The sequence below is a fragment of the Cetorhinus maximus genome, chromosome 1 (assembly GCF_964194155.1).
Source record: "Cetorhinus maximus chromosome 1, sCetMax3.hap1.1, whole genome shotgun sequence".
Lineage (NCBI taxonomy): Eukaryota > Metazoa > Chordata > Chondrichthyes > Lamniformes > Cetorhinidae > Cetorhinus > Cetorhinus maximus.
In genome coordinates this window covers 218,368,984-218,393,030 of record NC_135879.1, presented here as the reverse complement: position 1 = coordinate 218,393,030, position 24,047 = coordinate 218,368,984, and the positions used below count along the sequence as shown (strand labels likewise).

The 24,047-nt window shown below is 41.7% G+C and overlaps 1 protein-coding gene across 9 annotated transcripts in view; it reads right to left on the bottom strand.

Annotated features, from left to right (window-relative positions):
- Positions 1 to 14,934: 14,934 nt before the first annotated feature.
- Positions 14,935 to 24,047, bottom strand: part of LOC144687329 (protein FAM53A-like) — a 109,341-nt gene continuing 100,228 nt past the window's right edge. For 8 of the 9 annotated variants that reach the window (XR_013578117.1, XM_078553311.1, XM_078553320.1 and 5 more), the window contains one exon: positions 14,935 to 15,964. Coding sequence is in view for 8 of the 9 variants with exons in the window: in XM_078553311.1 (XP_078409437.1) it covers positions 15,632 to 15,964 (333 nt within the window). In the remaining variant the exon portion in view is untranslated. Of the gene's footprint in view, positions 15,965 to 17,746; positions 17,850 to 24,047 lie in introns of all 9 variants that reach the window. The other variant, XM_078553354.1, reaches the window with a different exon arrangement.

Here is a 24,047-nt window from a genome sequence, read left to right as displayed (position 1 = left end):
ACCGCCAATTCACACTGGCTGGCCAATTAGCGGGCAGCCAGCGAGAAAGGCGTGCCGAAAGGCTCAGCGCTGCCGGGGTGGGGGGCGGGAGGAGGGTGAGCGCGGAAGTCATCGCCTGCGCGGGGGACTGCGCGCTGACAGCTCCCCGAGGGCACAGAGCTGCCTCAGGGAGCTGAAGATTTGGACAAAGGAAAATAAAGATTTAATAAATGATATAAACATGTCCCCACATGTGACTCAGTCACATGAAGAGGGACATGTTTAAAATGAAGTGGAAAATTTTTTTAACATTTTTTGCTTACCATAGGAACCCTCATCGCGCTCGTGGATGAGGTTCTGTAAAATATGCAAAGGCCGCCTGACCCTCCCCCCCCACCCGCCAACTGTAAGGTTGGACGGGCAGCGAAAAGTACAAATTAATTAATTGCTTAAAGGCCTTAATGGGCCTTTTAAATGTCGGCGGGCGCGCTTCTGACTCTCATGCGCGCCCACCGACCGAAAGGCCGCGAGAGTGTGCCATGACATCGGGACGCTCACCCGGTGTCATCGCGCGTGATTTAACGACTGATCGGGTCAGGCGCGCGCCCGCCCGACCGAACGTATAATCCTGCCCATCGTTTCAGAATAAGGGGTCACACATTTAACACAAAAATGAGAAGGAATTTCTTCGCTCAGAGGGTCCTGAATTATTCTACCCCAGAGAGCTGTGGAGGCTGCGTCACTGAATGTGTTCACTTTTTGAAAATAAGGGGTAAAAATAAAACAGAGATGAGGCGAAATGTTTTCCCTCAGAGGGTCCTGAGTCTTTGGAACTCTCTTCCTGAAAAGGCGGTGGAAGCAGAGTCTCTGAATATTTTTAAGGCAGAGGTGGATAGACTCTTGGTAAGCAAGGGGGTGATAAGGTTATCGGGGATAGGCGGGATGCAGGTTTCAGGTTACTATCACATCAGCCATGATCTTATTGAATGGTGGAGCAGGCCTGAAGGGCCGAATGGCCTATTCCTGCTCCTTGTTTGTATGTACGTTTGTATGTATATTCAAGGCTGAGATAGTCAGATTATTAGAGCTATAGGGGAGTCAAGGGTTATGGTGAACAGGCGGGAAAGTGGGCTTGAGGCCAAGATCAGATCAGCCATGATCTTCTGAATGGTGGAGAAGGTTCAAGGGGCTGTGTGGCCTATCCTGTTCCTATTTCTATATTCTTATAAAAACAGGATGTTGGAACTGTAGAAAAGCCATGCAGAGGGACTTTGGAGTGCATGTTTACAGGTCCATGAGTGGAGTGGACCAGTAAATAACGTGATTAAGAAGGAAACATAAACAGAAAATGCTAGAAATACTCAGCAGCCATGGAAACACCTATGAAGAGGGAAAAAGTTAATGTTTCAGGTTTTGGATGTAACATCAGAATCAGTTAAGAATTTCGACAGGATACCTTCCTTTATGAGCTGACACATATAAGAGCAGTGAGGTTAAGCTAGAACAGTATAAAACACTGATTAGGCTACAGTTAGGTTACTGTGTTCAGTTCCAGTCACCGCATTATAGTAAAAATGTGATCACACTAGAATGTTTATAGAGAAAATTTACAAACACATTGCCAGGAATGCAGAATTTTATCTATGATGAAAGAGTAGATAGGCTGTAGCTGCTTTCTTTGTAACAGAGGAAGCTGAGGGCAGATTGAATTGAATTGTGTAAAATTGAGGGGCCTAGAGAAAGGACTGAGCAGAGAGGTCTATTACCGGGGTTGTAGATATAAAATAATTGTTGGGAAGATTTGAGGGGAGTTAAGGAGTAATTTGTTCAGCAAGGGCAGTGGTGGTCTGAAACTCACTATCTGAAAGGATGGGGGTAGAGGCAGAAACCCTCATCACAAAATAAAAGCAACCACTTGGAAACGCACTTGAAGTGCTATACCCTACAGGTCCATGGACCAAGAGCTGGACAGCAGCTGGAGAGCAGGATTCGGCTAGATAGCTCTTTCTTGGCTGGCATAGGCATGATGTACCAAATGGTCTCCTCCTTTGCCGTAAATTTTCCACTTTTCTATTTTAACTGTAACTGACGCTAGTTAGAAAAACAAAACTTTTCACAATTAATCCCAAATTGGTGGCGGATTTAAGGAATTCAGAATTCATGGGACAACATAGAAAAATGACCCCAAGTATTTCAGAGGCTGAAAAAAATTACAGTAGTGTTACCCATAATTAGTTTTATTGCAATTATGTGACAAAGTAGGGACTTGTTTTAAAAAAAGGTTTGCTTCCACTCTGCTTCTTGTCTCTGCTCCTTCTACTGATATTGAAATAAAAGCTCATCTGCAACGTCTCCCAGTCTAAATCATGCATTCTCAGGACCACAAAACAACAGTTTTTCATGGCTCCACTAGTCTCCCCTTCCTCCTAAAATATTCAAGATGAAGGCCTGTCATCACTTCATTAATAATTCTTTATTTAATTAATCTTTTTCCCTTACTCCCCGGTAGTGACTATATGAGCTTCAATGTGTCTTCGTTCTATTTGCACTCTTAATTTCTGCATCTGCAAGATCGCATGGCTAACTGGGCTATTTGCATGACTGGCCACTAGGGTTGCCGACTGTGGTTAAATGTATCCCTGGACGTTTCATCACATGACTTACCCCAGTCGGCCAACACACTTAGCCTTGAGTCACACTGCCTTCCTACACCCATTGGAAAGCGTAAAGACTCATTACCCTCCCGGATGATGCTTGCCTGTCAGCCAAACAGCCTTTATCTCTATTTTCAATATTTTTATATCTGGTAAAAAAAGAAATGTTCAAAGAAAATGGGGAAAAAAGTCTTGTAATGTTATGATTTTTCTCCAGGGCTGCACAGAAAAGTGTCCTGGAGATTGGTCTTCAATTCCTGGAGACGCCAGGCCAATCCTGAAAGGTTTGCAACCCTAATGGCTACTGTCTCGCCGAGCCTGTTCTGAATTTGCATATGCTGTATCCAGGTCCACTCAACTGCTCTTTCCAACCCAGCTTCTTTATCCACCTGACTCAATCCTCTATCCTCCTGCTCGTCTGGCACCAAATGACATGTGCTGCATTTGACAGCCTCCAGCTCATTTAATCATTGGGCCATAGCGTGGGGAAGTAGGGTACTTAATGGCATGAGAACTCTCTCTGCTCTTCACAGTTGGGTTTCTGTGCATGTGGATATGAAGATCAAAATTAAAGATGGGGATCATAACAGGTGAGAGCTGATCTTGCAGTTTTTTCCTATTTGTTCACGGGATGTTGTCGTCGCTGGTTAGGCCAGCATTTATTGCCCATCCCTAATTGCCCTTGAGAAGGTGGTGGTGAGCTGCCTTCTTGAACTGCTGCAGTCCAGGTGGTGTAGGAACACCCGCAGTGCTGTTAAGAAGGGAGTTCCAGAATTTTCACCGAGCAGTTACTGAAGATCCAATTATCTTGTACAGAGCATTGGGATGATCCCAAACAGGGCTTTTGTGTACTCAGGCCCTTATTTATTCCAGTTTGTGCATTCATCCCAATTTCCTCTTTCCCTCCTTCGCGCTCAGGAGATGCAAGATAACTTCTGTGATCGTCACAGGGTCAGAGCTCTGACCTGTATCCCAGCTCATCACCAGGAAGTAAGAAGGGAGGGGAAAGGAGCGAGAGGTATTGACTCACATAACTGTATAAAGAAGAAACTAGGTGGGAAGGTAACAGAGTGCAAGATATAGAGAGGACCAAAGGAAGGAGATTGATTTGCACAAAAAAAGCATTTACCTGCACTATTCTGGATCCGAGATATACATCTTAAATCCGGTTATTATCAGCCAAAAAACTGAGAGAAAGCCAGTTTTCCAGGTAATCAGGAAGCATCCAACAACAGAAAAATACAAGCCCTGGAAGCAGTGCAGAGAAAGGGCAGAAGCCTGATCCCACATGTAAGAGGATCGAGTTATGAGGGAAAGGAATAAAACCTTGGACACTCAAAGGAAACAAATGTGATGAGACTTCAGAGCACGATGGCCAGACTTTTGAGTATTAGATCATAGCTGGCCTGTGAACTCTGGCCATCTGGCCCAGGAAGCCCAAGAAATTCAGTTCCATTCCTGCTTTCATTTCTTACTCGCTGGTCTGTCCTGCTTAAAATTTGTTGGTCAGCTGTCTGGAGTGCATTATTTTTTGAAAAACACTCGCCTCATTGTTGAAACAATTCTAACTTGCAACAAATGTATTAGTATCAGAACCTTACAATAAACAGAACTTAATAGGAAGGTTTAATTGTATTTGCACAAAAAAAATTTATCCGCACTATTCTGGAGATGAGATATACATCTTAAATCTGGTTAATATCAGCCAAGAAACTAAGAGAAAGCTAGACCTCCTCCTGCAGTGTAACAATTCTGTGATTCTGTATTTTACACGTGGTCCCCTGTGCTCTCTGGTTCTTAACTACACACACAGCTTGAACACTCCTGTTACAGTATCTAAGGTGGCAAGTGGAATAGGAAAGATTAAACCTCAGCACTATTAGGTTAAACCATAACTTGTTTTTTTATAACACCTTTCAGGACCTCAGGATGTCTGAAAGCATTTCAGTCAATGTAAAGTGTAGTCACCGTTGCAAATAAATAAAACATGGTAGCCGATTTGTGCACAACAAAGTACCACAAACAACAAACAAAAACAGATTAATCTGTTTTAATGAGGGATAAATATTAGCCAGGACACTCAGGAAAACTCCCATGCTTTTCTTTTAATAGCGCCGTCGGATCATTCACAGTAGCCAGATAGGGCCTTGGTTTAGCGCCTCAGCTGAAAGACGGAAGCACCTCAAGCAGTGCAGAACTTCTTCCACACTGTACCGGAGCATCAAGCCTAGATCATATGCTCAACTTGATAGGGGGGTACTTTACTCCCACAACTTTCTGATTAAGAGGTGAGAGCAGTACACTGAACCATGGTTGGACAGGAGACAGAGGTAGAAACCGGTCTAAGACAGTCCAAGCCTGATGCCAGGAATACCTGTTCGCAGAGATCAACCTGGAAAGGTCTTCCAGGTGAGCGGAAGCAAAGGATCATAAGGAACAGGAGGCGAGGCGGTGACATAGTGGTATTGTTGCTGGACTATTAATCCAGGGTAAGGCTCTGCGGACCCCGGTTCGAATCCTGCCATCAGATAGTGGAATTTGAATTCAATAAAAATCTGGAATTAAAAGTCTAATAACGATAGAACCATTGTCGATGTAGCTGGTTCACTAATGCCCTTTAGGGAATGAAATCTGTCTTACCTGGTCTGGCCTACATGTGACTCCAGACTTTCAGCGATGTGGTTGACTCTTAAATGGCCTGGCAAGCCACTTAGTTGTATCAAATTGCTACAAAGCCTCAAAAAAGGAATGAACCACCTGGCATTGACCTAAGCATCAGAAACAATAATGGCTAACTCAGCCCTGTCATTCCTGCAAAGTCCTCCTTACTAACATCTGGAGGCTAGACAAGCAACATAGTCATGCTCATAGAGTCATACCTTACAGATATTGTCCCAGACACCACCATCACCATTCCTGGGTATGTCCTGCTCCACCGATGGGGCAGAGGTGGCAGCATAGTGGTATACGGTCGGGAGGCAATACCCTGGAAGTCCTCAACATCGACTCCAGACCCCATGAGGTCTCATGGCATCAGGTCAAGCATGGGCAAGGAAACCATGTACCGCCCTCCATCAGCTGATGAATCAATGTTCCTCCATGTTGAACATCACTTGGAGGAAGCACTGAGGGTGGCAAGGGCACAGAATGTACTCTGGGTGACTTCAATGTTCACCTCCAAGAGTGGTTCAGTAGCACCACTGCTGGCTGAGTCCTGACATAGCTGTTAGACTGGGTCTGCAGCAGGTGGTGAGGGAACCAGCAAGAGCATACTTGACCTCATCCTCACCAACCTGCTTGCTGCAGATGCATCTGTCCATGACAGTATCGGGAGGAGTGACCACCGCAGAGTTGTTGTGGAGACGAAGTCCCGCCTTCCATTGAGGATACCCTCGATTGTGTTGTGTGGCACTACCACCGTGCTAAGTGGGATAGATTTCAAACAGATCGAGTAACTCAAGATACCGGCGCACAGTAGCAGCAGTGTGTACCATCCAAAAGAGACACTGCAGGAATTCACCAAGGCTCCTTAGACAGCACCTTCCAAACTCACGACCACTATCATCTAGAAGGACAAGGGCAGCAGATAGATGGAAACACCACTGCCTGGAAGTTTCCCTCCAAGCCACTCACCATCCTGACTTGGAAATGTATCACCGTTCCTTCAGTGTCGCTGAGTCAAAATCTCCCTACCAACACTGTGGACGTACCTACACCAGGTTGTCTGCAGCAGTTCAAGGAGGCCGCTCACCACCACCTTCTCAAGAGCAACTAAGGATGGGCAATAAATGCTGGCCCAGCCAGCGAAGCCCACATCCCGTGAATTAATTTTTTTAAAAAGGAGCAGTCGACCTCCCCAAGCCTGCTTCACTATTCAGTACAATCATGGAATGCCTCATTACACTGTCAGGTCCACTCCCCATATCTCTATTTCCTGAGAGATCAAAATTCTGTCCATCTCAGCCTCAAATATACTCAAAACATTCACAACTCTTTGGGGTAGAGAGTTTCAAAGAGTCATAACATTTCCACTCATCTGTGTCTTAAATTATTAGCCCCTTATCCTGAGGCTGTGCCCCATGTTCTTGATTCCGCAATGACAAGAAATAATCTGCTGACCGTCCAATGCCTTCAGAATCTTAATTTTCAATGTGACCACCTCTTCTTCTAGACTTGAGAGTAAAGACCCAATTTACTCAATCTCTCATCATAGGCCACTTCTCTCATCCGAGCAACCAATCGGGTTAACCTTTGCTGTACCGCCTCCAATTAAAACAGTATATAAAAGTTGATAAGTCACCAGGGCCAGATATATTGTTTCCAAGGCTGCTGAAGGAAGTCAGGGAGGAGATAGCAGATGCTCTGAGGATGATTTTCCAATCTTCAGTAGATACAGGGGAGGTATCGGATGACTGGAGAAATGGAAACATAGTTCCATTGTTTAAAAAGGGTTCAAAAGAAAGGCCAAACAATTATAGGCCAGTTAGTCTTACATTGGTGGGTGAGAAAATTAGTAGAATCAATCCTGAGAGATAGGATTAACTGTCCTGTGGAAAGGCATGGACTAGTCAGGGATGGTCAGCATGGATTTGTTAAAGGAAGGTCTTGCCTCACAAATTTAATTGAATTCTTTGAGGAAGTGACAAGAAGGGTTGATGAAGGTAGTGCAGTGGATGTTGTGTACATGGATTTTAGCAAGCTATTTGACAAGGTCCCACATGGCAGATTGGTCAGGAAAGTAAAAGCCCATGGGATTCAGGGTAATGTGGCAAACAGGATAAAAGGATGGCTTTGTAACAGGAAACAAAGGGTAATGGTCGATGGATGCCCTTGCGAATGGAAAGTTGTCTCAAGTGGTGTTCCACAGGGCTCGGTGTTGGGACCCTTGCTGTTTGCGTTATATATTAACAATTTGGATTTGAACATGGGGGGCACGATTGGGAAATTGGAAACAAAGATTGACCGAGTAGTGGATGGTGTAGAGGACAGACATAATCTCCAAAACGATATAGATGGGTTGGTGGAGTGGGTGGTAAAGTTGCAGATGGATTTTAACATAGAGAAGTATGAGGTCATACATTTAGGGAGGTCAAACAGTTACAGGGATTACACAATAAATGGGAATATACTAAGAGGGGTAGATGAAGTGAGAGATCTTGGCGTACAAGTACACAGATCCCTGAAGACAGCAGTTCAATTAGACAAGGTTGTAAAGAAGGCATATGGAATGCTCTCCTTCATTGGCAGAGGTATAGAATATAAAAGTAAGGATATAATGTTGGAATTGTATAAAACACTGGTGAGGTCACAACTGGAGTATTGTGTGCAGTTCTGGTCACCACATTACAGGAAGGATGTAAAAACTCTGGAGAGAGTGCAGAAGAGGTTTACAAGAATGTTGCCAGGGTAGAAAAGTGTAGCTACGAGGAGAGATTGGATAGGTTGGGATAATTTTCCTTAGAACAAAGAAGGCTGAGAGGTGACTTGATTGAGGTGTACAAAATTATGAGGGGAATAGATAGAGTGGACAGGATAAAATTGTTTCCCTTGGTGGAGAATTCTAGAACCAGGGGACATAAATTCAAAACAAGTGGCAGAAGGTGTCAGGGGGACATGAGGAAGAACGTTTTTACGCAGAGGGTAGTGGGTGTCTGGAATTCGCTGCCCAAGTTGGTGGTAGAGGCAGAAACTCTAAACTCTTTTAAAAAATATCTGGATCTGCACTTAAGTGCTGTAAGCTGCAGGGCTATGGGCCGAGTGCAGGAAGGTGGGATTAGAAAGGGTGCCTGGGTGTCCTCGGGCTGGCATAGACAAGATGGGCCAAATGGCCTCCTTCTCCGCTGTAACTTTTCTATGGTTCTATATCCTTCCTTAAATGTGGAGACTAAAACTGCACACAGTTCTCCAGGCGTTGGCAAACCTCTGTACAATTATAGCAAAGACATCCCTTGCCATAAAAACCTTCCTAATTTGCTTGCTGTACCTGCATGGTAACTTGTGTTCCTTGCATGCGTACACCCAAGTTTCTCTGAACATCAAAATTTAAAAGTTTCAATCCTTTTTAAAAATATTCTGCTTTTCTCTTCTTACCACCAAACTGCACACTTCCCCACACTCGCTCACTCTCAGCCTGTTTATATCTCTTTGCAGTCTGTGTCATCCTCATGGCTTACATTTCCACCTAGCTTTGGATTGTCAGCAAACTTGGATACATTATTCTCCATCTCTTCATCTAGGTCATGAATACATTTTGCAAATAGTTGAGGCCCCAGCACTGATCTTTGCAGCACTCCACTAGTTACAGCCTGCCAACTTGAAAATGCCCCTTTTATCCTTATTCTCCTCTTCCTATTCATTAACCAATCTTTCATCCATATCATTACCCCCAACTCCTCATCTTGCGTATTGTGCGGGATCTTTTCAAATGCCTTTTGGAAATTCACATATACTACATCTACTGGTTCACCTTTATCTACCCTACTACTCATATCCTCAAAACAAAAGTATGATCAGACAGTCAATGTAGTTTTACGAAGGAGAAATAGTGTCACAAATTTTCAAAGTGCACTAAGACTTAATAGATTCCAGCATTTCCGGAGGATTGATGTCAGGCTTACTGGTCTGTCGTTCCCTGTTTTCTCTCTCCCTTCTTTCTTGAATAGTAGTGTTACATTTGCCAACTTCCAAGCAAGATTCTTTCAAGAGACAATTGTTATGAAGGAGATGAGAGGAAAATTGTTGATGAAAGGACACCAGCTGGCCTCCCATATCTGTACTTGTATTTGTAACTTATACGAATTGTATTATTGGATAAACCATGTCAAACTGACATCTCTCTCAGGGCACCTTTCACACGGAATGGTTAGTTGTTAGCAACCTACAAAAGCCTACCTCATATCCCACAAAAGCCTTACTGAGGAGAAGAGTATCAAGATCACTATGAAGACTATCACTTCAAATATTTGCTTTTTGCGCGTCCTTTTCCATTAAACATAAATATGGCCTCACCATCCATTGCATTGAGGGCATGCAATGACCTCAAGCAAAGTTGCTCTAAGTAATTGTGGCTAACATTATCACAGCAGATCTAGGAAAGAACTACATGCAGGTTAAATATTTTATGTCTGTATGACCAATATTGTAAAGTAATACTGGACAAACATTGACACTTCAGTGTTGCCAGCTGAAGCCATAGTACGTAATTTAAATGTGATCTAGATTTTACTAATCAGTTTAGCATATAGTTTATGCTTCTTCACCTGCAGTTAAATGTTTGTGCATTAACTCAGTGTTAAGGAAACGTAGTACATTTAATCCTCCTGCTTCTCCCAATTTATCCGTCAGCACAGCATATTTCAGACCGTTCCTCCAACAGCACAGAAATGCTATTCTAAACTGGGTGTGCACTGGTATCTATTTTCCATTCCTCATATTTATAAATAGTCCACCGTTGCCTAGAATTGCTCCAGCTGACCAATTTCAATTGCAGGCTAATTTAAGATACTTATGTGCATGGTTACCAAGATGATAAGTTTGTTTCATCCTCCATAAACAGTGAACTAATCATGGATCACCTTCCAGTCCCTAGGTGCTAAATCTAGTGGATATCAGATCAGGGGTACAAAATTCATATCCGTGGCACCGCACCCATAAGACCATAAGACGTAGGAGCAGAAGTAGGCCATTCGACCCATCGAGTCTGCTCCGCCATTCAATGAGATCATGGCTGATACGACAATCCTCAACTCCACTTTCCTGCCTTTTTCCCATAACCCTTGATTCCTTACTGATTAAGAATCTATCTCAGCTTTGAATATACTTAACAATCCAGCCTCTACAGCCTTTTGTGGTGGAGGGGAGGCGATGGCATAAAGGTATTGTCACTGGACTAGTAATCCAGAGACCCAGGGTAATTCTCTGGGGACCTGGGTTCAAATGCCATCACGGCAGGTAGTGGAATTTGAATTCAATGAAATTTAAAGTCTAATGATGACAATTAAACGATTGTTGTAAAAACCCATCTGATTCACTAATGCTCTTTTATGTCCTTACCTGGTCTGACCTACATGTAACTCCAGACCCACAGCAATGTGGTTGACTCTTAAATACCCTCTGAACAAAGGCAATTAGGGATGGGCAATAAATGCTGGCCGAGCTGTGATGCCCACATTTGATGAAGGAAAAAAGTTCCACAGATTCACTACCCTCTGAGGGAAGAAATTCCTCCTCATCTCTGTCTTAAATGGGTGACTCCATACTCAGATTATGTCCTCTGGTCCCAGGCTCTCCCACAAGGGGAAACAACCTCTCAGATCTTATGTTTCAATAAGGTCGCCTCTCATTCTTCTAAACTCTAATGATTTCAGCCCAACCTACTCATCCTCTCGTCATAAGAAAATTCTGCCATGCCTCATGCCTGGGATCAACCTGGTGAACCTTCTCTGGACTGCCTCCAATACCAGTATATCTTTCCTTTGATAAGGGGACCAAAACTGTTTGCCGTATTCTAGGTGCGGTGTAACTAGTGCCTTGTATAGTTTTAGCAAGATTTCCCTATTATTATACTCCATTCCATTTGAAATAAAGGCCAACATTCCATTTGCCTTCCCTATTACCTGAACTTGTATGCTAGCTTTTTGGGATTCACGCACGAGCACTCCCAAATCCCTCTGTGCTGCAGCTTCCTGCAGTCTTTCTCCATGTAAATAATATTCAGCTCCTCTATTCTTCCTGCTAAAATGCATGAACTCAAATTTTCCCACATTATATTCCATCTACCAAGTTTTTGCCCACTCAATTAACCTGTCTATAACACTCTGTAGACTGTGTCATTCTCACCTTCCCATCTATTTTTGTGTACTCCGCAAACTTGGCAATAGTACATTCACTTCCCTTCTCTAAGTCATTAATATATATTGTAAATAATTGCAGCCCCAGCACTGATCCCTGCGGCACTCCACTAGTTACAGGTTGTCATCCTGAAAATGCCTCCCTTATCCCACCTGCCTTCTATTAGTTAGCTAATCCTCTATCTATACTAATATATGACCACCAACACCATGGGCTCCTATCTTATTAAGTAGCCTTATGTGCAGTACCTTATCGAACGCCTTTTGGAACTCCAAATATATTATATCTACTAGTGTCCCTTTATCTATCCTGCTTGTTACCTCCTCAAAGAATTCTAATAAATTTGTCAGGCATGATTGCCCCTTCATGAAGCTGTGTTGACTCTGCTTGATTATATTATGTATTTTGAAATGCTCTGCTATTACATCCTTTATAAAAGACTCCTCCCAATGGCAGATGTTAAGCTAACTGGCCTACAGTTACTTGTTTTTTGTCTCCCTCCCTTTGAACAAGGGCGTTACATTGGCAGCTTTCCAATCTTCTGGGACTTATCCAGAATCTAACAATTCTTGGAAGATTACTACCAGTGCACCTATTTAAAAGAGAGATGAGAAGGAATTTCTTCTCTGAGGGTAGTTAATCTGTGGAATTCTTCACCACAGGGCTGTAGAGGCTGGTTTCCCTAGTACTTTTTTTCTAGTGATAGTTGTTGCATTTATTTCCTCGCTCCCTTTTTCCCCTTGATTATTTAGTGTTTTTGTAATGCTATTAGTGTCATCTACCACGAAGACTGATGCAAACTATTTATTCAACTCCTCTGCCATTTCCTGGTTCCCCATTATTATTTTCCCAGCCTCATTCTCTAAGGGGCCTATTTTCACTTTAGCCTCTCTCTTCCTTCTCACATATTTAAAGAAACTCTTACTGTTTTTATATTGCTTGCTAGTTTACCCTCAAGGTTTATTTTCTCTATTATTTTTTGTTCATCTTTTGTTGGTTTTTTAAAACTTTCCTAATCCTCTACCTTACCACTAATCTTTGCCATTGTATGTTTTTTCTTTCAATTTGATACTATCCTTAACTTCCTTGGTTAACCATGGTTGGATTGTCCCCTTCCTACAATCCTTCTTCCTCATTGGGATATATCTTTGTTGAGTCATGAACTATTTTCTTAAACATCTGCCACTTTTCATCAACCTTTTCTGCTAAACTGCTTTCCCAGTCCACTCCAGCCAACTCTGCTCTTATTCATTTGTAATTACCCTTAAGTTTAGCACAGATGTTTCTGGCCCAAGTTTCTCACACACAAACTGAAATGCTAAATTCTACTATGTGACGTCAATGTTTCCTATGGGCTTTTTTACTATCATTTATTAAACCTGCCTCATTACACATTACCAGATCCAAATAAGCCTGATCCCTGGTTGGATCCACAACATATTGCTCTAGGAAACTGTCTCGAATACATTCTATGAATTCCTGCTCATGGCTACCTCTACCAATTTGATTTTCCCAATCTACATGAAGGTTAAACTCACCCATGGTTAATGTACTACCTTTTCTACATGCCCTCTATCTCTTGATTTATTCTTTGTTATACATTATAGCTACTGTTAGGAGGCTTATGGACTACTCCCACCAGTGTCTTCTTCCCCTTGTTATTTCTTACATCCACCCATATAGATTCTACATCTTCTGATCAAAGATCATTTCGTACTTATTCCATCTCATACAAACAAAGCTACACCCCCCACCCCCACTCTTTTCTTCTTGCCCGTCCTTTCGAAAAGTCATACACCCCTGAATATTTAGTTCCCAGCTTTGATCTCCTTATAGCTTTTATGGAGACATGGTTACAAGATCATACCCATTAACCTCTATTTGTGTCGTTAAATCATTTATTTTGTTCCAAATATTACATGCATTTAAGAGCCATTAATTTTGCCTTTTTACTATACCCCCACCTCCCCCCCACCTGCCCTTTCACCCTATTTGCTGCTTTTTAAGAAATGTTTCTACACACTGTCCCTTCCTGTCACACTCTGGGTAGCAATACCTAAACAGCTGCCCTGCAATGCTGCCATATCCTTTTGCTTTGTTAGCCTTCGGATCCTCTCTCCAGAACCCTCCCTGCCCCCAATTTAGTTTAAAGCCCTCTCTACAGCCCTAGTTCCTCGATTCACCAGGACACTAGTCCTAGCAGAGTTCTGGTGGGATGGGCTTCACTTGAACATCTCCCTTCTACCCCAATACTGATGCCAGTGCCCTATGAACTGAAACCCATTCCTCCCACACCAATCTTTGAGGCACGCATTTAACTCCTTGACTTTATTTGCCCTATGCCAGTTTGCCCTATGGCTCAGGTAGCAATCCCGAGACTATTACCTTGGAGGTTCTGCTTTTTAATTTAGCTCCTAACTGTTCAAATTCTTTCAGCAAAACCTCCTTTCTCGTCCTATCAATGTCTCACCCTCCAGGGCTGTGTGCTGTGTCACCAGCTGCTTCCAGTGCAGCATGTCACACCCTCTCAAGGAATGCATTCATGCAGGCGTTGAGTGTTACAAAAGCAACTGAACTGGTGATATCCTGATGTCACAGTGGTTGCTGTGATGTCCATTGCCCAAATTTGGAACACACCATAAGATGTAGGAGAAGTAGGCCACACACAGGTTCATTGGCATGAATTTGTACGTCTCTCACCAAAGATCAAGTGTACTGCCGCAAGTGGGGCCCAGCACTAGTGTTATTTAGAGGGCCAGATGCCCAACTTGTAGCCAAGGTGAATTGGAAGAAAATTTGCTAGCACAGAGTGTTTGGATGTAAAGTGGAATGTAACTTTTAAGTCAACCTGATAGGGAAGAAAGGGCCACAAGAGTGCAACACTCCCTCAGAACTGCACCAAATGTCAATTGAGATTATCTGCCCCAATCTCTGCAGTGATGCTTAAACCAATGATCTCATGATTCAGGGGCAAGAGTGCTAACATTTACATCAGCAATCTTGGACCCAAGTGTCTAGGATGTAAATCAAAATTTAAAAAACTTTCCCAATGCTTGTTCTGACCCAATTTTAAAAAAGTACTCCTGAAGGCAATGTTACCACTCCACGCTCAAGTTGCTGTGGGCAAAGCTAATTGTTCATCCCTAGTTTGTATGTCTCCCTTTTATGCCTCCAGTGACTAATAAAATCGATATCTCTCATAACTCTAGGTTCAAAATAAATAAATTTTTTGCAAAGTTAATTGCTACAAGTCATTATTTTGGAAGAACCATCATAAAACATTAGTATAAAATGAAAAAAGGCTTCTTCAAAACAGATTGGCTTCAAAACACATTGGCTTGCAAACGGTACTTTCCACAAGAGGAGTTCTTCTTTTACTTTATAGAATGTGGATTACGAAGAGCAATGCAGAAAAATTCAGGAAATAAAGGAAGCACACAACAAAAGGAAATGCAAAGCAAAAATCCATTTTATTTTATTTAAAGACTATATAAGTCTTCCTTCTAATATTGCTGAGGGGTTTGACTCCTGGGAAATCGATCACAACAGGCAATCACAGTCTCTTTCCAAAGCTCAAGTGCTTATTACATTCTTGTGACCGGAGTATGAGATGTCCATTGTGTCTATTTGGCCATTTCGGGTTTATCAAAGCCATTAGTTTTCTCTTTTAAAAAGTAAAACGTCAATTTTTTTTTTGTTGAAACACTGACTTTTCTCCCCCCACAAAAAGCAGCACTATACCCGCACCGACACCACTGTAGTTAAACCTGTATAGTTTAATGTAGAATGCCCTTTTAAAAAAAAATTCATTTCCTTGCAGAGGTCAGCTTTTCTCACCATTTTCAAAAGCAACAGGTTGCAAAACATCCTCAACGGAGATGGATTTATAGGAAATCTCCTCCTCCAGAACATTTCTCAAACCCGAAAAATTGGCAACCTTGTGTATCTAAGGTAAAGTTGCTGAACCTTCTCTACCACCACCTGTGCACACATGACATGGACTACTGATGCTTTGCACAAAAAACCTTCAAGCAGCCCAAAATAACCAATAGAATTTTCTTTCAATGGACATGAGTTATGCAAAGGTAATCCTCTACCACAACAAAAAGTATAAAAACAACCAGTTATCTGGAACATTGTTGCAGCATTTAGTTGTTTTCTATTTGTTCTAGATCCAGATCGCCACAGTCCAGCCGAAATATTCCTTCTTCAGTGCTTTCACAATCACTCGTATCTTCTTCACTTTCACTCACAGTGACTTCTTTCCCATAATTCCTTGGATGGCAGCCATCGTGGCTCCCAGAGACATATCTTGCAGAGTCGCGCTCTTTGACTGGACTGGAGCCTGGAGTGATGATATTCATTAACAGATCATTTGAGTCACATGGTGAGGACACAATAGTCTTCATATGGTGATCATCTTCATCCTCATCATCATCTTCATAGTCAAGTGAGCAAAGGCTTTTTGAGTTCTTTAATGTCTGGGGAAAAAAAGACATCTTGGTTAACCAAGAGCTGTTAAAGTTCTCTCAATCATTCCACTCACAACCACACATTTATCACATCAATTTCCTTTGGTTGGTATTTATTATAACTCAAATTCCATTCTAGCAGTTCTTCTACAATCTTTATGAAGAAGAAAGGGGAGAGAAGACAGGAAAGAGAGAAAAATAAAAGAATAATGAAACATTGAAGGGGAAGCTAGGCAAGTACACGACAGAGAAAGGAAAATAATAAGTTGATAGGAAGAGATGAAATAGGATGGGAGAAGAATTCTGTCGAGCATAAGCACCAGACATTTCCATTGGGTTAGATGGATCATTTCTGTGCTGTAAAATCCTATGTAAAGAGAAGAATTTGCATAGAGTATAATTTCTCAAAGGCTAAATTATGCACTCAAGTTGCTGTTATGGAATTAGCACTCTCGCCTCTGAGTCACAAGTTATTACTGATGCATACTGGCATAGTCTTAGTTGTCTTTTGCTTCCACACATAGTCTAAGTAAAGCAACTGTGTTGAGCTTATTTCCTGGAGTTCATTCCTAAACTGGTGCAAACACACAAATATGGAGGATATCCAAATTATTGAAACATCCCCCACCCTGCCCCCACAAAGGGGACTTCATGTGGAAAACAGTGGAAGCTTTTTAATTGATCCAATCCAGTATAACTTGTATTAAATGATAATATAGGAAAACATCCCATTGTTGTGAGGAAAAATTGGATACTGAACCAAAGAATGAAATTAGGAGGGGTAACCAAAAGTTTGGTAAAAGGGTGGGTTTAAGGAGGAACTTAAAGGAGAGGGAGATGAAGAGGTGGGTGTAAGAAATTCCAGAGCATGGGGCCTGGCATTGGCTGCAGGAACAAATACCAGTTGTGTGACAAAGGAAGGCCATTTCACAAGAGTGCAAAAAACAGGAAGAGAGTTTGTGCAGGAAGTGGTTTTTAGCACTGAAAATGAAGAAAAAACACTGCAGAGAGAAACAGGTCAAGAACAATTAACTATGCTTCTCTCTCCAAAGATGCTGCCTGACTTGCTGCATATTTCAACCACTTTCTGCTTTAATTAGTATTTATTGGAGGGATTTAAACACAAGGGTAATTTTAAATTCAAGGCACTTGGGAACTGCAAGTCATTGCAGGTGAGTGGACAGAGTGAGTGGGACTTGGTGTGGTGTAAGATTTGAGTAGAGTTTTGGGTGAGCTCAAGGCCAGCCAGGGCACCATTGCAATAGCTGAGTCTGGAGGTGACAAAGCATGGATATGGGGCTCAAGCAACAGTTGGACTGGAGGGAGATGGTTTTTATGATGGAAAGGATATGGGATTGGAAGTTCAATTTGGTGCTAAGATTGGGAACAATTGGTTCTGCCTGAAACAGGCTGGGAGAGGAGACAGTGGAGTTTGGGCCTTCAGATGGTGGCTTTGCTCTTTTCAATGTTCAGCTGCTTTTAAATTGTCTCATCTAAGGCATCTCTAACCTCCTTCACAATACAATAACTCAACTTCCCATTCCTTAAACTCTAACCTCAAGAATTATTCCCATCCTACTCCCTCTCCCCTACCACCTCCCCCCCACAAACATGCCCAAGCTCTTGAATTCCCCATTTAGTTGTAAGCATAACTGCTTCAAATACACTGCGTAGTCAAAGGCAACAACACAAACGTACATAGGAAACGTGTATAGTAGTTCAGAAATGATCTACATTACAATTCAAACATTCACTACAATCTTTTTGCATTAAAACAGAGCTGTTAATTACTAATGTAATTATGGTTTTCCATCTCAAGATCAAGTAGAAAATTGAAATTGCTGACAAGGACCCCCAATCTTGGCTGCTTGGTTGCAGAATCACCATTAATACCCTATTAACACAAATGCATAACACTTGCATGTGATTTCACTTGTGAAAAAGCCTCAAATTTACAATCTTCATCCTAGTGTTCAAATCCCTTCATGACCTCACCCCTCCTTACCTCTAACCTTCTCCCTCACTGAAACTCACTCAGAACTCTGCTCTTCCAATTGAGGCCTCATGCACATCTCCAATTTTCTTCGCCCCTTCACTGGCAGCCATACCTTCAACTGTCCAGACCCTGAGTTCTGGAATTCCCCATCTAAACATTCACCTCTACCTCTCTCTCCTCAAAGACACACCTTATAACCTACCTCTTTCCTGTCCTAATATCTTATTTGGCTCTGTGAAATTTTGTCTGCTAATACTTCCTTCTGTGAAGCACCTTCAACCATTTTACTGCAATAATTGCGTTATATATAAACACAAGTTATTGTCTGATGGAACAAAAGGAGCAAATACCCTGGCCATAGGCTTAAAGGATCCTGTGTGAAAAGGAATAAGCCTCACGAGAATCATAATGGTGCTAAACCTCTTTAATGATGCTTCAGCTACTCCACACATACAATTTATAAAGCAGATTGCAGACTTAATGAGCTCTTTGCTTATTATAAAATTTACAAGGCCTCCATCTCACGAACAAAGGGTTTCTTTTAAAACTGTTTCAAGGAAACAATTTAGTAGACAATATAAAAAAATGGAACCACTATTTTGGTTAACAGGCGTGCAGTAATCTTATTCATACGATAAATTTTCTACATCTTTGATAAAAATCATTTTTCTTTGTATGCTTTTCAATGCTCCTCTAGAAAGAATGTGGTATGAACAATATACACAATATCAGCGCTGGCACTAGAATTTACATTGATGATGGGAATATGATGTATTTAATTTGCATAGCCTTCATTTTAGTCAGGCAGGCAAACCTAATTGGTATCAGATTTGACATTGAAGAGGATTTGATGCGTCAGACAAGGAGGGACTAAACCCAGAAAAACCACACATCAATTCACACAAATATCAATGAGATAATACTTTTGCAATAGATTGATGGAAATCAGAATCAGAGTTATACAGCAAACAAACAGGCTCTTTGGCCCATCGTGTCTGTGTCAGCCATGAAGCACCTATCTATTCTATTCCCATTTTCCAGCACTTGGCCCATAGTCCTATATGCTATGGTGTTTCAAATGCTCATCTAATACTTAAATGTTGTCAGGGTTCCTGCCTCTACCACCCCCTCAATCAGTGTGTTCCAGATTCCAACCAGCCTTTGGGTGAAAAAATTTTTCTTCAAATCCCCTCTAAACCTCCTGCCCCTTACCTTAAATCTATGCCCCCTGGTATTGACACCTCTGCTAAGGGGAAAGGTTTCTTCCTATCTATACCCCTCATAACTTTGTATACCTCTATTAGGTCCCCCCTCAGCCTTCTCTGCTCGGAAAACAACCCTAGCCTATCCAGTCTCTTCATACTGAAATGCTCCAGTCCAGGCAACATCCTGGTGAATCTCCTCTGCACCCTCTTCACTACAATCACATCCTTTCTATAGTTTGGTGACCAGAACTGCACACAGTTAGACTGTGGCCTAACTGGCGTTTTATACAGCTCCAACATAACCCCTCTGCTTTTATATTCTATGCTTCACTAATAAAGGCAAGTATCCCATGTGCCTTCTTAACCACCTTATCTACCTGTGCTGCTGCCTTCAGGGATCTATGGACATGCACACTAAAGTCCCTCTGATCTTCTGTACTTCCTAGGGTCCTACCGTTCATTGTGTATTCCCTTGCCCTGTTAGTCTTCCCAAAATGCATCACCTCACACTTCTCAGGATTAAATTCCATTTGCCACTGCTCTGCCCATCTATATCGTCCTGTAATCTAAGGCTCTCCTCCTCACTATTTACGACACCGCCAATTTTCATGTCATCTGCAAACTTACTGATCATACCTCCTAAATTCACGTCTAAATCATTAATGTACACTACAAACAGCAAGGGTCCCAGCACCGATCCCTGCAGTACACCACTCGTCACAGGCTACCAATCACAAATACAACCTTCGACCATCACTCTCTGCCTCCTGCCACTAAGCCAATTTTGGATCCAATTTGCCAAATTTCCCTGGACCTTCTTGACCATTCTATCATGTGGGACCTTGTCAAAAGCCTTAATGAAGTCCATGTAGACTACATCAACTGCTACCCTCATCCGCGCAACGAGTCACCTCCTCAAAAAATTCAATCAAATTTGTTAGATATGATCTCCCCCTGACAAAGCCATTGCTGACTATCCCTGATTAATCCCCACCTCTACAAGTGGAGATTAATCCTGTCCCTCAGAAGTTTTTCCAACAGTTTCCCATGTTCACTGACAAAACCTTATGTTCTCAGTTTCAAGACCCAGAAGCTTGGCATAGACTGAAGGTTTTCAAGCTTTTCTTAAGTATTGTAGGTTACAAATATTTTTCACTGCCCTTTTTGGATTATATCTGACAGCAAGCTTGGAACTGATCAAATGTAGAGATATGGATGATTAAATGACTCAAAACACATTTTAAGATCCCCAATGCTTTTCACACTATTGAAAAACAAGTTGGAGCTATTTCTTATCTCCAATCAACACAGCTGCTGTTCATGCAAATAGCCCTGTAGTGTTAAAGCAGTAAATTGCAAAGAGATTCCTGCTTCATTTATTTACATTCCAATGGGGCATTACCTCAAGCACTCTGGTCTGCTTCTGCAAACCAGAGAGAGCACTGGTAAAATACATAGAGGCCCATTTTCTAAAGTTGGTTCTTAATGACAATAGTGTCACCATTACATGAAAAACCACATGCCTCCGCATTTTAAAAATACATTTCAGTTGTGAATTTCCCCATCGGACTTGCTACTGGGCTACTAAAAGCAAAATACTGCAGATGCTGGAAATCTGAAACAAAAACAGAAAATGCTGGGAAAACTCAGGTCTGACAGCATCTGTGGAGAGAGAAACAAGAGTTAATGTGGAATGGAATATATAAAGCAGATCATTTCCTTTTCATGAACTCATCTACAAATGGAGTGATGATAAATTTAGACGAGGCAAAAGATGGGCCACAGTACAGTGGGCAATGTTAAATACCTCTTCAAAGAAAGGGCATCAAAACTCATTAAGATTCATCTGGATGATACATGGCACGAGAAACTTTAGAGACTTGAGATAGCGATTTTTTTCCCCCGTTAAGAAAAGGGAACCAAGGAGATTTAACCGAAGTTTTTAAAATTATGAAGAGCTTTAATAGGCTGAACAGGAGAAGTCTTTTCCTCTGGTTGGGAAGTCAGTGACAGGCGAGTTTTTAAAAAAAATAAAAATGGGGCTCCATAAAATTCTGAATCAGAAATTCTTTGCTACAGGAAACAGTTCAGGCAAAGACCATTGCAACTTAAGGGAACAGCAGATAAACTCTTGAAGCAGAACAAGATTAGAAGCTGGGATGAGGGGCAAGAGAAAAGAGTAGTGCAGTGAGATTAAGTAGTTAAAGACTTCTCTAGCAAGAGTTGGCACATATATGATGGGTCAAATGATCTTCCAGCTGCAATGTTTTATCATTCTAACTCAATTAGAAGTGGTAGAATTTTTAAGGTATCTCAAGTCCCAATATTTCATATAGGTATAATCCATCCCGAGAAACCACAGTTAAGCAATGCCATTTAAGACTTTTTTTATTCATTAATGGGATGTGGGCTTTACTGGCTAGGCCAGCATTTACTGCCCATCCCGAATTGCCCTTGAGAAGGTGGTGGTGAGCTGCCTTCTTGAACTGCTGCAGTCCATGTGGTGTAGGTACACCCACAGAGCTGATAGAGAGGGAGTTCCAGGATGGTGACCAATAGTCACCAAGCAGAAGGTGAAACCAGCCAATCAATAAACTGCTGCCCATTTTGGCTTAAAAACAATCTAGAGCAGGGTGAGAGAAAAACAGGTCAAGTTGGGACTGAAAGTTTATCAATCCCCTGGACATGATCTTCATTCTAGAACGTTGAAAGAGGCAGGTGTAAAGATAGTGGATGAGTTGATGGTCATCTTACAAAATTGTACAGATTCTGGGACAGTTTCTACAGATTGGAAGGTAGCAAATGTAACCCCACAATGCAAGAAAGGAGGGAGAGAGGAAACAGGGAGCTACAGACCTGTTAGCCTGGCATCAGTATTAGGGAAAATGTTAGAATCTATTGTAGAGGATATGATAACTGGACACTTAGGAAATAATGGTAGGATTGGGCAGAGTCAACGTGGATTTATGAAAGGAAAATCATATTTCACAAAACAGTTGAAAGTTTTTTTTGAGGATGTAACTAGTAGAATAGATAAGAGGGAAACCCATAGATGTGATATATTTGGATTTTCAGAAGGCTTTTGATAAGGTTCCACACAGGTGGTTAGTAGGCAAAATTAGAGCACATGGGAATGGGGCAACATACTGACATGGATTGAGAATTGGTTAATGGACTGAAAACAGCAGGGATGAACGGGTCATTCTCAGGTGGGAAGGCTGTGACTAGTGGGGTACCATTAGAATCAGTGCTTGGGCCCCAGCTATTCGCAATTTATCAATGATTTGTATGTGAGGACCAAATATATTATTTCCAAATTTGCTGATGACAAAACTAGGTGGGAATATGAGTTGTGAGGAGGATACAAAGAGGCTCCAAGGGGATTTAGACAGGTTAAGGTGTGTGGGCAACAACATGGCAGCACAGAGTGTACCTACATCACATGGACTGCAGAAGTTCAAGAAGGCAGCTCACCATCTTCTCAAGGGCAACTAGGGATGGGTAATAAATGCTGGCCCAGCCAGCGAAGCCCACATCCCGTGAATGAATAAACAAAAATTATATACTATATATATTTTATATTTATATAATGTGGAAAAGTATGAAGATATCCACTTTGTTGGAAAACAAAAATGCAGAGTATTTCTTAAATGGAGATAGATTGGGAAGTGTTGATGCCCAAAGCGATGTCTGGGTGTCTTTGTTCGTAAGTCACTGAAAGCCAACATGCAGGTATAGCAAGCAATTAGGAAGGCTTGGAGGGAATGCAATGAAGGTTCACCAGACTAATCCCTGGGATGGCAGGATTGTCATATGAGGAAAGGTTGAGGAGACTGGGCCTATATTCTCTAGAGTTTTGAAGAATGAGAGGTGATCTCATTGAAACACAAAATTCTTACAGGGCTCAACAAGATAGATGCAGAAAGGGTGTTTCACCTGGCTGCGTGGGGTTTAGAACCAGGGGACAGTGTCTCAGAATAAGAGGTCAGCCCAGTTAGGACTGGGCACTCAGAGGGTGCTGAACCATTAGAATTCTCTACCCCAGAGCACTGTAGAGGTTTACTCAATGAGTATATTCAAGACATGAGATCAATAGATTTCTAGATATTAAAAGTATCAAAGGATATGGGAATTATGCAGGAAAATTGCATTGAGGTAGATGATCAGGTATGATCTGGTTGAATGGTGGAGCAGGTTGAATGGCCTACTTCCTGTGCTGTGTTGTTCCTAGTTTCCTACTGATAGAATGCTGCAGCTTTGTAAATATTTAAATGATGAAAATTTTAAAGCCATAAGGATAAAATTGAGGTAATTAGTCTCTTTAGGAAATTGAAAGCCGTTATGTTTCTTTTCATATAAATATCAACACCAACTTAGGGCAACATCCTGTTAATAACTTGGTAAGAGAAGGGTTACTGGAGGCAGCATTGCTAGACTTTAATGTGGTTAAACTGCACTCAGTCTAAACTTTGGACATCGTTTGGACATTTACTTTATAATTCACCAATTACCATCAATTTAACAGCAGCTGTAAAAGAGCACAACCAGCAGCAAGACGTGAAGAGCATTCCACAAATCAGCTTGGTCAGAAATCTTAACCGTCAGAGAGGAAATAGAAAGCATTGTATTGTCAGCTAAGATCTGTTCTTTATGTATATAAGCCATCCCGCACAGATTTAAAATAATTTAAAATAAGGCCAAATTTCTAATGATATTCCATACATGAGATGAGAGGTACAAAAACAAAATAAAACTGCAAATGTAAGTTAGCAATAGTGTAGGGTAGATATTTCTTTTTTTTTGAAGGGAAGTAGAAAATGTAATAAAATCATGACAAGCTTTGGGCAGACATAGTTTGTACGGTTTCATTTTGGTAGGAAGAACATGGAGA